The sequence below is a fragment of the Balaenoptera ricei genome, chromosome 8 (assembly GCF_028023285.1).
Source record: "Balaenoptera ricei isolate mBalRic1 chromosome 8, mBalRic1.hap2, whole genome shotgun sequence".
NCBI lineage: Eukaryota > Metazoa > Chordata > Mammalia > Artiodactyla > Balaenopteridae > Balaenoptera > Balaenoptera ricei.
In genome coordinates this window covers 105,313,686-105,332,140 of record NC_082646.1, presented here as the reverse complement: position 1 = coordinate 105,332,140, position 18,455 = coordinate 105,313,686, and the positions used below count along the sequence as shown (strand labels likewise).

At 43.0% G+C, this 18,455-nt stretch overlaps 1 protein-coding gene across 1 annotated transcript in view; it reads left to right on the top strand.

Annotated features, from left to right (window-relative positions):
- Nucleotides 1–609: 609 nt before the first annotated feature.
- LOC132370240 (solute carrier family 22 member 6-like) overlaps nucleotides 610–18,455 on the top strand; it is a 31,004-nt gene continuing 13,158 nt past the window's right edge. The window contains 7 exon segments of the mRNA XM_059929967.1: nucleotides 610–639; nucleotides 641–874; nucleotides 876–980; nucleotides 6,228–6,331; nucleotides 8,671–8,794; nucleotides 8,951–9,066; nucleotides 13,402–13,615. Coding sequence (XP_059785950.1) covers nucleotides 610–639; nucleotides 641–874; nucleotides 876–980; nucleotides 6,228–6,331; nucleotides 8,671–8,794; nucleotides 8,951–9,066; nucleotides 13,402–13,615 — 927 coding nt within the window.

Genomic DNA, 18,455 nt, shown 5'->3' with positions numbered 1-18,455 from the left:
GCTGTGGCTTAGCCGAAGGCCCGGGTTCTGGGATTAACACAGAGGCAGTGCTCACAGGCTGGGGGCTGCTGACAACCACAGCACAGTGGCATTTCTGTGTGAGCTCTTCAGAGCCTTTACCCAACTCCATCTGGCCCAAGTGGCCTTGAGAAAAGGGAATTCAGTTGGGGCTTTGTGCTCAAACCAGCTTGGACGTCCCTCTGCTCTTTCCTATCTCCTCCAAGAAGGAGGTCGCTTGCTCTGGCCTGGGGTGGGGAGATTCAAACCACCAAATTTTGGGGTGTCACGCATATCCCTCCTTCACAAGAAGGTGGTTTCTTCCATCCCATCCAACTTTACCTGCCCTTTAGATCCCCTTGAACAAATCACTGACCCGATGAGTCTTAATACTTGAACGTCTCACTTTCAAGTCACAGTTTAACTTGGTGCCTCGAAAGAAGTTATAAACACTAGTCTTTAGTTCAGGTGACTTAGGGCCACAGCAGAGCCAGGAACTGATGAGCTGAGGAGGCAAAGGGCAGTCTGTCTCCTCCCCCTGCACCGAAAGACAGGAAACAGGTTGTGGGAGGGAGAGGCCTCAGCTCCAGTGCCCCTACGAGATCCTGCCCCATGGTCTTCAATGACTTCCTGCTGCAGGTTGGGGGGCATCAGCCACTGCCAGCAGGTCCAGAGCACTCTGTTGATTCTGCCCCTGCTCCTAACATTTTTGCACAACACCCTGCAGAACTTCACCGCCGCTGTCCCCACCCACCACTGCCGCCCACCTGCCGACACCAACCTCAGCAAGGACGGGGAGCTGGACGCCTGGCTGCCCCGGGACAGGCAGGGGCGGCCCGAGTCCTGCCTCCGCTTCACCTCCCCCTCAGCAGGGACCACCCTTTCCCAATGACACAGAGACCAGCAGCACGGGGGCCACAGAGCCCTGCACCCACGGCTGGATCTATGACAATAGCACCTTCTCTTCCACCATCGTGACTGACGTGAGGAGACCTGGACCTCCTCCTTCCAACCCCTGTGTCCCCATCTTACCATCCCCCCCCTCACACACACACACACACACACACACACACACACACACACACAGACTGTGTGAACCTGACCTGAGTTTGTCTGAAGACCCTGGAGCTATGAAGAGCTCTGCCTAAATGCAGGTAAGAGAACCGGGGTTGGAGTTGAGGTCTTCCTGGTAGAGGAGGTTATGGAACTCCTTGCAGAAAGCTGCTCCCTGCCCCTCCACCTCCACCAGAGAGAGAGATACTATTACTGGAGTTTGATATTCTACTTTGGTTTCCCTGAGAGGTTGCAATTCCACAGGGTAGGGGCGGTGGTACAGAGGAAGCTAGACAGGAGGCAGGCAGATAGTGGAGGGCAAAGAGGGTATTCCTGAGCTGGGGATTCTGGGCTCAGAGTCCTAGAGACAAAAACAATTTCCTGACTTCATCTAGAAATAGCTCTCGGCAGCTGGGGCCAGGAGATGGAGAGCAGCCAAGGAACTAAGATGGGAAAGAGAACAGGGTTATGGGAGGGTCCTTTCATCTCTAGTGATTTAACACCCCTCCCCCGAAACGCACACACAGTCGACTGTAGAGTCTCCCTGGCCTGCTAAGTGGTTCATCCGGCTGAATTCTGCACTTTGTAGCTGTCACATGGATCGTGCTCTTAACATCTGTTCTAGTCAATGATCTTTTGGTTGCAAGGAAGAGAAGCTCTCTCAAGGCAGCTCATGAGAAAAGGGATTTCAGGGAATCCAAGGGCAGGAAACAAAGTGTGTCCAGGCCTCATGGAAACTGGAACCAGGGATTGGAGCACCAGAGACATCCCTATACACTTACTCTGTAACTCTCTCCTCAACCCATTTCGTCTGTGTGCCCATCTGCAAGACAACCACTGGTCCCAGCTCTGATCCATTACCCCTCAGATTTAGGGCCTACCACCAACCAGAACATTTCTGTGAATCTTAATTCAAATTCTCAGAAAAGGCTTCAATTGGCTCAGCCCAACACGCTGATGAGCAGCCCCACCCCCAACCCGGCAAGTGGCTCAGGTGTCCATACCTCATCTAATCATCATGCCAAAGGACAATATAGTGGGATTACGTGGCCCCTTGCCCTTTAGTCAGGGCTCTGCAGAAAAGATGCCTTGAGAAGAGGCTGTGGTCGAGCAGAGCCCCCAAACTTGCCTGATGCAGCATCTGTCTGAAAGCGATAAAAGTTAAGCCATACTTCCCACTAGACAGACCCAAGATGCAGAAGCAGAAGGTGACAAAGGATGGCTAGTCCTCCTCCCTCTGGGCATGCAGGCATCATACGCCATCCCCTCCCTGCAGAGTTGGGGAAGGACCTTCTTCATTATTCTCCAGCCTCAACCCAAATTCTGAGACATTCCCCTCCACCTACTTTTACTTGTATGTTATCGAGGCTTCCAATTCTGCTTTTCCACTTCCCTTCTTGAAACTCTACACTCTGCTTTCCAAGTTCGACAATGCTCCGGGAACTATCACCCTAGCTGTTGTTCTTCTGTTCAAAACAGCAGGCAGTTTGATCCAAAGCTCAGATTTCTTGCCCTCTGGAGCAAAGAATCTGGGTAAGTGTGCACCTGAGCTTTCCTTCTAAATGGAGACTTGGTGGTAATCTCATCATTTTTGGTTTCAATGACTGACAAAGCCAGATGCACACAGTTTTCCTGAGTTGTGGGGAGATGCCAAGAATAATCCAATCCTCTTCCAACAGGTACTGTGAATGGGACCATTATCCACCACCACACATGAACATAGGGCACTAAAAGACGTATTTCATAAACACAACCAGGATACTTCTTCCTTGGGCCAATAATGCCAAAGGCTGCACCAGAGACCATTTCATTAGGATAATAGGCAGCTTACATGCATAACCTAACGTGAAGCTGGGCCTTCTGAGTTGTGAAGCAAATGAAACGGCTCGCAAGTTATCAGGGGTTGCTTCAGCAAGAAGCTTAGTCACAGTGAAGATACTCCACCCAGGCCACAGGGCTGTATCTGGTCGGCACAATGGCACAGGTCACCTGAGAAAGACAAGTCCCAGCCTGCCCCTTGGAAAGCACTCCCAAATGGCCCAGTATCCCAAAGGGATACTTCTGCACTCTAAATGCAAAGCAAAAAATAAATAAATATAATAAGAAAAAGATGTTATCTCTGGGTTCTAATAAAAACTCTGTCTGAGCTCTTCTTATTTTCTTCTGAATTAAGGTATCCTAAGTAATAACTAGCAGCTTCTATCTGAACCATGTTAGTCAGGACTCTTGTTTGCAAGTGGCTGCAATTCAACTCAAGCTAATCTGAGCATGAAAAGAGTGTATAAAGGCTCCCATAACCAAACCACAAGACGAGCAGAGACAGCGCTTGCTCTAGGAGCAATGGGACCCAGGGCCATGCGAGCAGGACCCTTGCTGGCTCTCATCTTCACTTTTCTTTGCCTGCTGGGCATGTGACTCTGCCGCGGATCCTTCACGACGTGGCCACTGACCATTCTGGGCTCACTCCTAATAACTGTCTCTCCGCTTCAACTTTGAAAAATTCTAGGAAAGACTTATTTGCTGGCCTGGGTCAGGTGTCCACCCCTGGGTCCAATGACTGTAGGGCAGGGAGGGCGTGAGTTGTTATGAATGACCAGCCTGAGTCTCCAGTTCGCTTCTGTTCTGCAGATGAACAACAGTTACCACTTCACTGCTCTATTTCCTGGTGCCACTGTCGTTCGTTTTCTCTTTTTCTCTTTTTCTTTCCCCTGAGGCCAGTCTCACAGCATCTGTCATGTATCACAGCCTTTATCAAGTTAGCAGTGCAGAGCTTTCCTAGGCAGCAATTCTCTGAGTCTCCCTCAAATCTACCACTGCCTATTCCTAGACTTTGGTTCCTGTTACTGATAAAGTAATTCTATATACATGAGGCCCAGGAGCACACAAATATACGAGCCTCAAGAGTCTCAGGTGCACATGAAGAGAATATATATAGTAAAAGCCAGTGCCAAACCTAAGGCGATGTAAGCCCCATCCAATTGTTGCTTTTACAGATGACAAGCACTTTAGGGCAGAACAGAGGCAGAAAAATTCTTTCTGAGTACGTATTCTATACTCATTTATCAATTTCTATTCTGGACTACACCCAGATTTCATCACCAGACTGCATACAGATTTTGTTCTCTTTGCACGCCTTAGTTCTTTTTTTTTTTTAACAAATCCTTATTTTATTTTTCCGTTTCCTCTAAAATCGATAAACCTTTTTTTTTTTTAATTTTATTGATGTATAGTTGATTTACAATGTTGTGTTAATTTCTGCTGTACAGCAGAGTGATTCAGTTACACATGTGTATATTTTTTTTCATATTCTTTTCCATTATGGTTTATCACAGGATATTGAATATAGTTCCCTGTGCTACACAGTAGGACCTTGTTGTTTATCCGTCCTATATACAATAGTTTGCATCTGCCAATCCCAGACTCCCAATCCATCCCTCCTCCAGGACTCCTCTGACTTCTTACCTCTTTCCTACATCCTCTTGCTTCTCATCTTTCCATTCCTCAGTTCTGCTCTATCATATCCCTAACTCCTCACTACAGTGTGTCCCACATGCATCTCCACAGTAGTATTTCATTCACAGGTTTCCATTAAAGTACTGTTAAAAATGAACTCCCAGTCTGACACAGCCCCAAAATCTTTTTAAAATAAAAATTATATCAGATAACACAGAGAACTACAGAATAGCAGTTATTTGAATAAAACAGCAATAAAGTCCATTGTTCTTTGGAGAAAGCGTTCAAATGCCAACCACCCAAATTTTACATCATATGGTGTGTGCACAGGGTATTAAAAGTCTCACAGTAATAATGAAATTCACAAATAAGGATTTCTCTCCAATCAAATCAAGATTATCAAGTAATTACACTTGAAGGATGAATTCATTTGCATATATATTAACACATCTTAGGGAGCATTCCCTAAACGTCCTGGTCATCCCTGCCCCCTTTCCTTTTTCTTCTGTTAACAAAAGAAATGAGCTTTAAAGTCCACTCAAAAGTATACAAAAATTAGCTTTTATGTAAAGGAAATACCACACCTATTTGTCATTTTGATTTAAGTCACATCCTTTAAGTCACATCCGTCAGTGTGACTTTTGATTTTAGTATGATTTTCCTGCAGGCTGTAGAGCTGTTTTACTCCACCTAGAAAGGAAGTACTTTTAAAAGGAGAATTTTTTTTTCTTATATTCATTAAAAAGAGCAAAAAATTTAAACTATTAGTTGAGGTATCCAATTGCCACTTATTCAGGATTGCAAATAACTACAACCCTCTCAAATTTGCTTATGGAAAGTTAATGGAAGGATGCAAAGGTATTTCACAGAACCCAAGGTCAAGAACTTGAGCCCAGCCTTATGAAAGACTGGAATCAGGTGGTTGAGGAGAACCAGGGGAGCTGCACTCTATCTTTACCTCTCTGGCACTAAGCTCTCACCCCGACTTCCCTCTGACTAAATTACTGCATTCTTTTCCCCTATGCCCCTCCTTCCCTCCCCTTCTCCCCTCCCTCCTTCTCCCCCTCCCTCATTTTTTTCTCCCTCTCCCTCTCTCTTTCCCACTCTCTCTCTGTCTCATGATTTCTCAGCTCCACTTCCACGTCATTCCAAACTTGGTCCTCCCACCCCAACTTTGGGTGTCCTTACAAAGCTTGCTTCTCTGAGTCGCTTTTCCAAATTTGTAAGAAAAAGAACCTGGGGACTTCCCTGGTGGTCTAGTGGCTAAGGCTCAGTGCTCCCAATGCTGGGGGCCCGGGTTCAATCCCTGGTCAGGGAACTAGATCCCACATGCCACAACTAAGACCCGGCACAGCTAAATAAATAAATATTTAAAAAAAAAAAAAAAAAACCTAATTAGCTCTGTCCAGCTCCAGGGTCAGTTTTCTTCAGCTGCACCCAAGGAGGGACAGGTTAAAGGGCCCTGAAAGAGGGTGAGGGGTTAGTGCTCAGAAAAGGGCGAGTAGTCTGAGCAGTCATCCCAAAAGATACCTCTTACATGTTTTGAAATAACTTGAATCATTCTCACCAGGAGAAGATGATGAGAAAGATTGTGTGACTTAGGGAGGCAAGCCCTCCTTATGTGCTTGTCCTAATCCAAGACCCTCAGCCCAGGAGGAGAGAGGGAATGGGCTGCTGTGGGGCCGGCCCAGCCCTCCTTGACCCCAGTTCTTCCTTCCTCACAGTGGGACCTCATATGCACACACAAGACCTTGCCACAGCTGAGTCAGTCCATCATCATGGCAGGAGTACTGGTCGGAAACTTGATGTTGGGGATCATGGCAGACAGGTCAGTGGTGAACAAAACTGGATCAAGGAGCGAAGGCATAGCCCTCTAGGCTGGACACAGAGGGGAGACTGGCATCCCTGAGAATCCAGAGAGGGACACAGGACTGATCCACCCAAGCCTGACCATGTCTGGAAAGTCTGCAGGAATCACACAACCGTCCATCAGCACTTTCCATGTCTTGCCTCATTTCAGTTCCTCCTCACACTACCCTTGTGAAGCCAGCATGAATGGTACTATTAACTGCATTTTACCAATGAGGACACTTAGGTTCAGGGATGTTGGATAACTTGCCCAAACTGCCTAGAAGGAACCCAAGAAAATTGTGTTGTTAATTCTGAGGAGTGGAATTGAAAAGAAGAGAACTTTTCACTTTTCATTACTATATTATTTGAACTTTAATGATAATTCATTACCTTTATAATTGTATAAAGTAAATATTTAATGTTTAGTTTTTTAAAAAGTACATTCACATAGCTAATAAGTGGCAAAAGCAGGACAAGAATCCAGATTTTCTGACATCCTGAAGAAGTCACCTCCCACCACTCTGCCTTGTATGTGACATGTGAGTGTCACAGAAACAAAGACCTAGGAATCGGGCTTCCCTGGTGGCGCCGTGGTTGAGAATCTGCCTGCTAATGCAGGGGACACGGGTTCGAGCCCTGGTCTGGGAAGATCCCACATGCCGCGGAGCAACTAGGCCCATGAGCCACAACTACTGAGCCTGCGCGTCTGGAGCCTGTGCTCCGCAACAAGAGAGGCCACGATAGTGAGAGGCCCGCGCACCGCGATGAAGAGTGGCCCCCGCTTGCCGCAACTAGAGGAAGCCCTCGCACAGAAACGAAGACCCCACACAGCCAAATAAATAAATAAATAATAATTAAAGGTGCTAATAAAAAAAATTAAAAAAAAGACCTAGGAATCAATAACAGCTAGAGACAAGTCTCAGATCAGCCATAACTGTGTGCCCATGAGGAGGTTATACAAACTCTCTTAGACTTGGTTTTGCCATCTATAAAATAGGGGTTATGGTGAGGGTTAAATTAGTAGCTGCAACTCAGTGTTCATACCCTAACCTTGACTATCTTCCAGGCCAAGACCATAAAAAGATCATGGGATGAATAATAGGAGGCAATTTTCTAAAGAATAATATCTGAAAATATTATAAATGTCATAGCAGATCAAAGACACAAAATCAGCTTTATTATTCATAAAATCTAAGCCACAATCATATGCATTTTGCAAAATCATAAACCTTGCATAGGTTTCCCAGAAATAAAAATCACATAAACCAAGCTCATAGATACAGAGAACAGATTGGTAGTTGCTAGATGCAGGGAGTAAGGGGGGGGGCAAAATGAATGAAAGGGGTCAAAAAGTCCAAATTCCAGTTATAAGCTAAATAAGTCATGGGAATATAATGTACAGCATGGTGACAATTACTGTATTGCATATATGAAAGTCGCTAAGAGAGTAGATCTTAAGTGTTCCCTTCACACACACAAAAAAATTGTTGTAACTATATATGGTGGTGTATTTTAAGTAGACTTATTGTGGTGATCATTTCACAATGTATACAAATATAGAATCATTATGTTATACACCTAAAACTATTATACTGTTGTATGTTGATTACACCTCAATTTTTTTTTTAAAAATCACAAAAGGCTGTCTCCTAACAGGAGTCACCATCGACCAAGAGTCAAAGAATCAACCACACCCCAGAGCAGTAGTTCCCAAAGCTTGGGAGCTTGTTAAAAATCAGGTTTCTAGCTTACCTTCCAGATATCCAACAGGCCTTAAGTGGGGCTCTGGTATCCGGATTGTTTCCAACACACCCTCTATGATTCTGATGAAGGCGCGTGGCTCTCTCCACAGAGGTATGCTGGGATGCATCAGGACCCTGGACAGCAGCAACCCAAGGATCCTCCCAACACCAGGTCCCCTAGATGCCAGCCCTCACCCAATTATTCCCTACCTCCCATCTCAGCATCTACCTGATGGGCACAGGCGGGCAGCCTTACAAGCAGCTGTTAGATTGCCCAGGGCACCAAGGATGAGACAGCCAGGGACATGGGGCAGGGGAGCAAGCAAAGCAAAAAGAACCAATGCCCAGATTGATAAGTGGGAAGACCATGGCCAGAAAGGAGCCAGACTTATCCGAGGTCTCCCAAGAAGACAGTGGTAATCCTTGAAGTAGAACCCAGGGCTCCTAGCCCCCAGCCCAGAATTCTTTTCACCCCTCCCAAATGTCTTCCTGCTCTGGTCTGTGCTTTTCTCAGAAAGCCACAACCCTGTCAACCAAGGCTGAAGTCATGCCCATCCCTACCCCCCACCCACAGGTTCTTCATTGAGTCTGCCCTCTGGCATTCCTCCTTGGGGAACCTGGACCTCACCCTGAAGGCCCTGCGGAGAGTGGCCCAGATCAAAGGTAAACAGAAAGAGGGTGTCAAGCTGAGTGTGGAGGTGAGACCCCCCCAGGACCCTCTGTGATACCCCACCAGAGCTCTGCCTGCCCCCACCCTCATCCTAGAAGCCAGGACACCTGGTGCTTCCCAGGCAGAGAGTGGAGGGAGGGGTCCCCAGGGGAACCCAAGCCCTGAGCCCCATCTATCCAAGCAGCTGCTCCGAATGAGTCTGCAGAAGGGCCTGACCATGAGCCGAGCCTGGCCCTCGACGCTGCAGCTGCTGCGCTCCCCTGCCATCCGCCAGCTCTTCCTCTGTATCGTGCCACTGTGGTAGGTTCATCTGCACTCAGGTAGGAGGCAGACAAACTGATGGGCAGATAAGCAGACTGAGAAAACAGGACAGGCTGTGTAGGTGGGAGGCTGAGGGAGGCCCCACAGCCAGTGGAAAAGGACACAGGTGCTCTGAAGGCACACAAACACACAGTAATTTACATTACACGTAGTTACAAAAATTCAATCATACTCCTCCTACGGTTCTAGAATCTTTTTGTCCTTAATATTTCACAAACTTCTTTCCATACTGATAAATATTGATAAATGTAGACCTACACGATTGACCCTGTGTTCTCACTGATTCACTCCCTCCAAGCGGGCTCCATTCTCTTTGGCTATGGCAAGGGGCTGGGAGAGTTTTGAAGGCAGCAGGTTGTCACAGTGACTAGCAACTCAAGCCAACTTATGAACGGCGTCAGGACAATGATTCTACCTGTTTCCAGTCCAGGTTGTCTCCATGCAATGGTACTGAGAGATAGGAGAGGTGGGGCATCACAGGCGTGTGATTCTTTTGTGCCAGTTGCTGCCATGACAGCAGCAGAAATAACAGGTAGACGCTAGAAATTCCGGGGCACATAAGTTGAGTATATTCCTTTTATCCACCACTCAAGTGCTCCACCATATTATTTTATTCCTGTCCTCCACACAAACACCTCCCAACTCCACCTCCTTCTCATTTTTCTCTTCTCCTCCTGAGACACACACACACACACACACACACACACATGTATGTTAAAAAACATTGTCACTTCCTCTTTGTCATTTACACGTCTCCAAGCATTTTGTGCCCCAGGTTTTTGTGGCCGTTGTTGACAGAGAGGATTATGTTTGTCCAATTGTACTGAATAAAAATTTGTCTTCCCTTTCTAACAAAACATCACGCAAAAAATATTGCCAAACATGTAAGACCTCATACAGACTCTCTTACAAACTTCTACTGGACATATTAACTTTCCTGGAAGTTTCTCCCTTTATTATTTTTTTTTTTTTTTTTTTTTTTTAATGGCTGTGTTGGGTCTTCGTTTCTGTGCCAGGGCTTTCTCTAGTTGTGGCAAGTGGGGGCCACTCTTCATCGTGGTGCGCAGGCCTCTCACTGTCGCGGCCCCTCTTGTTGCGGAGCATAGGCTCCAGACGTGCAGGCTCAGTAATTGTGGCTCACAGGCCTAGTTGCTCCGCGACATGTGGGATCTTCCCAGACCAGGGCTCGAACCCGTGTCCCCTGCATTGGCAGGCAGATTCTCAACCACTGCGCCACCAGGGAAGCCCCTCTCCCTTTATTATTATAATAAATTTGTCCCCACCCCCAATCAGAACTCCATTTTTAAAGACTACATAGTATTCCATAATTTTCTAATTTATTTTAATACTGCCAGTAGTGGACACATAGGTTCTTTCCGGCTCTTCCCAATCATAAACAAGTATCCATATGCATGCAGCCCTATGCATCTGTCTTATATCCCTTGGGATAAACCTCAAAAGTGTACTTACTGAGGGACGTCCCTGGCAGTCCAGGGATTAAGACTCCACACTTCCACTGCAGGGGGCACAGGTTTGATCCCTGGTCAGGGAACTAAGATCCCATATGCGGCTCAGCCAAAAAAATAATAATAATAATGGGCTTACTGGGCCAAAGGTATGAAACGATATAAGGCTTTTCACAGATATTGCCTCATACTCTACAGTAACATTTTAAAAAATTGTATAAGATACCCTCATCAACACCAAAGACTTGCTCTGAGAAACAGAAAAAGTATCTTGCTGGTTTTTTTTTTTTTTTTGATTTGTTATGTGCCTTTTATTCACTCAACAATAGGTTTTAAAAATATCGCTAACTATTCATCTTCAACATCATTTTTTTATATTATATATATATATTTTTTGCAGGTTCTCATTAGTATCTTGCTGTTTTATTTTTTATTTTTTTTTATTTTTGGCTGCGTTGTGTCTTCGTTGCTACGCGCGGGCTTTCTCTAGTTGTGGCGAGCAGGGGCTACTCTTGGTTGCGGTGCGTGGGCTTCTCATTGAGGTGGCTTCTCTTGTTGCAGAGCAAGGGCTCTAGGCATGCGGGCTTCAGTAGTTGTGGCACACGGGCTCAAGAGAGCAGGCTCAGTAGTTGTGGCGCGCGGGCTTAGTTGCTCCATGGCATGTGGGATCTTCCCGGACCAGGAATCGAACCTGTGTCCCCTGCACTGGCAGGCAGATTTTTAACCACTGTGCCACCAGGGAAGTCCCCTATCTTGCTGTTTTAATTCACATTTATTTTATTCTGGAGGAAGTTGAATACTTTCTTCATATGATTTTGATCTGTTTATAATTTCTCTTTCTTGTAATCTTCCTGTTCACATCCCTTGCCCATTTTTTCTTTTTGTTGACTTGTTAAGAACCCTCTTGTAGAGAGTCTGCCTGCCAATGCAGGGGACATGGGTTCGAGCCCTGGTCTGGGAAGATCCCACATGCCGCGGAGCAGCTGGGCCCGTGAGCCACAATTACTGAGCCTGCGCATCTGGAGCCTGTGCTCCGCAACAAGAGAGGCCGCAATAGTGAGAGGCCCACGCACCGCGATGAAGAGTGGCCCCCACTTGCCACGACTAGAGAAAGCCCTCGTGCAGAAACGAAGACCCAACGCAGCCATAAATAAATAAATAAATTTTTAAAAATTTTAAAAATTAAAAAAAAAAGAACCCTCTTTTACATTAAAGATACTGTTAAGTCAGAAAGAGAAAAACAAATACCGTATGCTAACATATATATGGAATCTTTAAAAAAAAAAATGGTTCTGAAGAACCTAGGGGCAGGACAGGAATAAAGACACAGACGTAGAGAATGGACTTGAGGACACGGGGAGTGGGAAGGGTAAGCTGGGACGAAGTGAGAGAGTGGCATGGACATATATACACTACCAAATGTAAAATAGATAGCTAGTGGCAAGCAGCCGCATAGCACAGGGAGATCAGCTCGGTGCTTTGTGACCACCTAGAGGGGTGGGATAGGGAGGGTGGGAGGGAGACGCAAGAGGGAGGAGATATGGGGATATATGTATATGTATAGCTGATTCACTTTGTTATAAAGCAGAAACTAACACACCATTGTAAAGCAATTATACTCCGATAAAGATGTTTAAAAAAAAAGATACTGTTACCATATAAGATCAGTATTTTTGCATCTGCATTCTCAAGTCTGTCCTTTAAATTTATCACTTTTTAAAAATGAAATCTTTTATTGCTTTATATAATCACATCTATTTTTTTTTAATTCATTTAGGTTACCCTCCTCCTGAGTATAAAACTATTCACCTAAATTTTCTTCAAACATGTTCGTATTTGTTTCGGCTTTTATATTTTACCATAGTCCATCTGAAATTTAGTTGAACATATGGAAGGGAGTAGGATTCTATATTTTTTCTTAGATTAGTTAATTGTCCCAAACCCATTAATGAGTAGCCCAACCTTTCCTGGCTGGCACCCTTATCTTATACTGTTTCTGGACTATTCAGTTCCATTGACTTGTCTGTCTATTCTGGTGCCAATAATATTCTGTTTAATTCTTAATTACAGTGTAGCTCATATAAGATTGTCTTCTATGGACAGCTTCTCACTGTGCCCTTTACCAACCTTGAGACAGGACACTGTACTTCGGCACATCTCTAAGGAGCAAAGCTGCCCTAAAAAGTGTCACTGAACATTGTTGATTTTATGAAGACTCCTTGGGGGATAGAAGAGATGCTTATATCACATACCACACAGCCAAAACACTTAATAGGCATTTCTGTTGTCCCTCAAATCCATTCTTGGCTAACAGTCACTTATTCTTCTCCTCTTTCTCTCTCCTGATACTTCCTCCACATAACTGCTAAAATCTCCTCCTAAGAATTCATCTCTGGCTGTAAATCTGCATATATCACTCAGCAAAGCAAAACTCCTGGCATTAATGAATCCTTCTTTCTTATAATTCATCAACTGTTACTTAAGCCTCCCCATGAGGAGGGGTCTCTCCAAAACACCCTCTCCCAATGCAATCAACTAATCAAAGTATGCGCCTATCAAAAGCAGGTCCCTTAGGGCAGGGAATTGGAAGGAGGGGAAAAGGACCTATTGCAAGGTAAAAACATTGTTTTCTCCTAGGTAATTTTTAAATGTATGATAGCTAACATTCTGTTTTTTAGAATTAAAGAAAGACTTTCTTATCCGCATTCAAAATATAAAAATCCCACTCACAGGACTGATATAAGGCCTAAAGGAAAGAACAAATGTGACAGCAGTTTGCCTACTGCAATTGCTATATAGACGTGGCATGGCTATTACCCAAATCATATCCCCTCTGTTTCTGCCCCAGGTTTGTACTCCTTTTCAGCTTCTACGGCTTGATCATGGGTCTGCAAAGTTTGGGGATTAACATCTACCTGACCCAGGTGCTCTTCACAACTGTGGACCTACCATTTTATTTCCTGGGCTTTCTGACCACCAAATCACTTGGCTGCAAGCATACCCAAATGGGCTCCTTGCTGCTGTCAGGGAACTTCATTCTGACCTGTGCAATGATACCCCTGGTGAGTAGACCCATTTCTGCTCCTGTCCTGGTCCTTTCCCAAGCCCAGTTCCCAATCTGGCCCAAGCCAACTACCTGGAAGGGTATGAAAACCCCAAGCCTCCTCCAAACTTTTCCCAACACCTTATCATTACCTCTTTTCATTCCAGATCAGGTATTCCTCCGCATCGTGATGGCACTGTTAGGAAAAGGCTGTTTGACTGGACCCATGAACTGCCTCTTAATGTACACAGGAGAGCTGTACCCCATAGTAATGCAGTGAGTGGGGGTGTTGGGGAGGAGTCCTGGAATGGAACAATGAGGTCCTAGAGCCAGAAGGTTTCCAGCCAGAAAGGGCACAAAGGTCAATCAATTATTTTTTAAGGCAACAAAGGAGAACAAAAACATACAGAAATTAGGACAAATTAAAGACAAAAAGTAAGATGGTATCAATAACTCAAAATATATGTCACTACAATAAATATAAATAGATTAAACCTACCAGTTAAGAGGCAGAGATTGTCCAAGTTGATTTTATTTAAGTCTAGTTCATGAAGTTTACAAGAGACCCATTTAAAATGTTAGACCATGAAAATCTTAAATGTGGAGAAATAGAAAAGGTTATACTAGACAAATATTAACCAGAAGAAAGTTAGGTAGATATAGAAGCCGAAATAGACTTTAAGACCAAAAAAAGTACAATGGTTAAGAATATGGCTCAGAATTCCCCAGCGGTCCAGTGGTTAGGACTCGGCGCTTTCACTGCTGGGGCCCAGGTTCAATCCCTGGTTGGGGAACTAAGATCCCACAATCTGCAGGGCATGGCCAAAAAAAAAAAAAAGAACATGGCTCTAGTATAAAAGGTAACTAGTCCAAATGCTCAGTCATCTTATCTATAAAACACAATAATAATAGTACCAGAAACAGATTAAATAGAAAACAAATGTATAAAAAAGAGGGTCAACAAAACAAAAAGTCAATCTTTGAAAGTATCAGTGAAATGGACAAATGCCTGGTAATAATAATTAAAAAATTTAAAACTGGACAGGAATAAATATTAGGAATTAAAAAAAAACTGAACTATAGATCTAGAGTAATTAAGATGCAAATTTTTAATTAAGTAATTAAAGATGCAAAAAACTATAAACCAGTCTATACTGATAAATTTTTTTTTTTTTTTTTTTTTTTTGGCTGCATCGGGTCCTCATTGTGGCTCAGGTTTCTCTCAAGTTGTGGCGTGTGGGTTTTCTCTCTCTGGTTGTAGCACATGGGCTCCACAGCATGTGGGCTCTGCAGTTTGCAGCATGCAGGCTCCCTCACTGAGGCGCCTTAGCTCAGTAGTTGAGGCGTGTGGGCTTAGCTGCCCCATGGCATGTGGGATTCTAGTTTCCCAACCAAGGATGGAACCCACGTCCCCTGCATTGGAAAGCGGATTCTTTACCACTGGACCACCAAGGAAGTCCCAATAAATTTTAAATTTAGATGAAATTGACAAATTCCTAAAAAAGTAATATAGGAAAACTAATTCTAGAATAAATAAAAATTCTGAAGAGTAAACTTTAAAATCTTGCCTCAAAGAAAACACCAGACCCAGATATTAATACAGGTGAGTTCCACCACACTTTTAAGGAACAAATCTTCCAATGTTATACAAATGCTTCCCCAAAAAAGAGAAAAAGGGAAATTATGTCAAATACATTCTGTGAGGTCAGGTGATACTGAAACCAAAGGAGGATAGTTGTGAAATAAAATTACAGGCCAATATTACTCATTAACAGATACAAAAATCCTAAACAAAATATTAGAAAAATGAATCCAGTGGTGTATAAAAAAAGATAATACATTATGACCAAGGAGAGCTGATCTCAGGAAAGCAAGGGTGGTTTTACATTAGAAAATATATTGGGCTTCCCTGGTGGCGCAGTGGTTGAGAATCTGTCTGCCAATGCAGGAGACACGGGTTCGAGCCCTGGTCTGGGAGGATCCCACATGCCGTGGAGCAACTGGGCCCATGAGCCACAATTACTGAGCCTGCGCGTCTGGAGCCTGTGCTCCCCAACAAGAGAGGCCGCGAGAGTGAGAGGCCCACGCACCGTGATGAGGAGTGGCCTCCGCTTGCCGCAACTAGAGAAAGCCCTCGCACAGAAACGAAGACCCAACACAGCCATAAATAAATAAATAAATAAATAAATAAATAAATCCCATTAAAAATATATATATATTAATATCACCACATTAATAGATTATCATCCCAATAAAAGCAAAAAGTCTTTAATAAAAATTAACATCCATTAAAAATAGTCTTAGTAAAACAACAATAGAAGGAAATTTAAGTTGATATGGAACATCTACCAAAAATCCACAGTAAATATTATTTCTTGATGGCGAAACATTAGAAGCATTGCCTTGTTTTTTTTTTTTAGTATTTTTTTTAACTTATTTTATTTATTTTTGGCTGCGTTGGGTCTTCGTTGCTGCGTGCGGGCTTCCTCTAGTAGCGGCGAACGGGGGTTACTCTTCGTTGCGGTGCATGGGCTTCTCATTGCGGTGGCTTCTCTTGTTGCAGAGCACGGACTCTAGGGCGCGTGGGCTTCAGTAGTTGTGGCACACGGTCTCAGTAGTTGTGGCTCACAGGCTCTAGAGCGCAGGCTCAGTAGTTGTGGCGCACGGGCTTAGTTGCTCCACGGCATGTGGGATCTTCCAGGGCCAAGGCTCGAACCCGTGTCCCCTGCATTGACAGGCGGATTCTTAACCACTGCACCACCAGGGAAGCCCTAGAAGCATTCTCTTTAAACTTGGGAATAAGACCAATGTGCCTGCTGTCTCCTCCTCTATTCAACATTATCCTGGAGAGTGTGGTCAGTGCCTAGGATAAGAAAAACAAATAACAGAAATAGGACTGGAAAGGAAAAATCAAAACTATTATTATTTATAGAGGATATAACTGTCTGTATATAAAATAGATAACTAATAAGAACCTACTGTATAGCACAGGGAACTCTACTCAATACTCTGTAATGACCTATGTGGGAAAAAAATCTAAAAAAGAGTGGATATATGTATAGGTATAACTTTGCTGATTCACTTTGCTGTATAGCAGAAACCAACACAACATTGTAAATCAACTATACTCCAATAAAAATTAATTTTAAAAATCTATATAAAAATCTAAAATTACTAGAAATAGTAAAGTTTGGCAAGGTGGCTAGATACAAGGTCAATAAACAAAAGATCAATTGCATTCTCTACTCTTCTAAAAATTAGAGTTTTTTCAAGAAAATTTTTAAATTATATTAAAAGGTATTAAAGAAAATGTAAATAAATGTATTATGTGCATGGAGAGGAAATCTCATAATATGTCAACTCATAATTGACATAAGATGATATTAAAATGTTTGTGATTCCAAGATTGATTTATAAATTCAATGCAATTCTGATCAAAATCCCGATAGATATTTTCAAGAAACTAGCAAGCAAATTCTAAAATGTATATAAAAGTGCTGTGGACCAAGTATAATCAAGGTACTTTTTTAAAAAGGACAGAGGGGAAGGACTTGCCCTACCAGAGATCAAGGCATATTATAAACTCTTATTATAAAATTGTAGTAATTAAGATAGTGGATGCTGGAGCAGGAAAGAACAAATTGTTCAATGGAAAAGAATAGCAAGCTCCAAAACAGACCCACACATAGGAAAAACTTGCAGAGGAAGCACTGCAGATGATAGGATAAAACGTGGCCTATTTAACAAATAGTACCAGGACATCTACTAACCCATGTGGGAAATAAATAAAATGCAATCATATTTCAACCTTAAAGAAAAATTAATTTCTGCTGAAGAGGGGAGGATTTCTGAAGACATTAAAAAAAAGGCTAACCAAAAAAGGAACATTGACAAAGTTTTCTACGTTGGATTTTTTTTTTAATCCTGGTCATTTGTTTCACTATAAACAAGGTGAAAAGAGAAAAAGAAGGTATTTACAAGGATTTGTATGCAGCATTTATAAAGAACTTCTGGAAATCTATTAGAAAAAAAGGACTTCTATTTCCATTAAAATAAAAAAATAACATTGACAATAACCCCCAAAAAGTATAAAGTATTTTTAAATATCCTTAAAGTATTTTTAAATATCCACCAAAGAGCTGGAATAAGAGTAAGGGAAAACTAGGCCAACCATCTAAGGGAAATTGGGAGCCCAGAGAGGTAAGCAGAGCACCTGAGCAAACACTATACATAATGAAGAAAGTCATGTGCATTCTCTTTGACCTTAGAATCAACTGTTTAACACAGTACTGGGGGTCCTGGACAACACTGCTCTACTGGGAAAGAAATAAGCAATTTAAAAGACAAGCGTTTAAAACACCATTATTTAGAGAGTATATGATCATTTACCCAGATAAACCAATAAAATCAATAAGCAATTAAAACTAATAAAAGAGTTCAGCAGGATGCTGGATACAAAATCAAATTACCAAAATGTCAATAGCAATAACCTAGAAGCAATAATCTAGAGAAATAACCCAGAAAATAACATAGAAAATCTTTGAAAATGAAGACACCATTCAGAATAACACCAAAAGCTAGATATTATCAGGAAATTAACAGAGGACATCCAAGACTTCCATGGAGAAAATTTCTGAAACATTTTTAAGATCACAAAGATTATCTTAGTAGGTGGAGAGACATTCCACACTCTTGTTTAGAATGACATGATAAAGATATCCATCCTCTCCAAGTTAACTTTTAGAAATTTATAGAAATTCAACAGAATCTAATCAGGATTTCAATTAGATCATTTTTTAGGAACTCCAAAAACTTACTCTAAAATTTATATGGAAGAAAAAAGACCACAATTGCTAGTC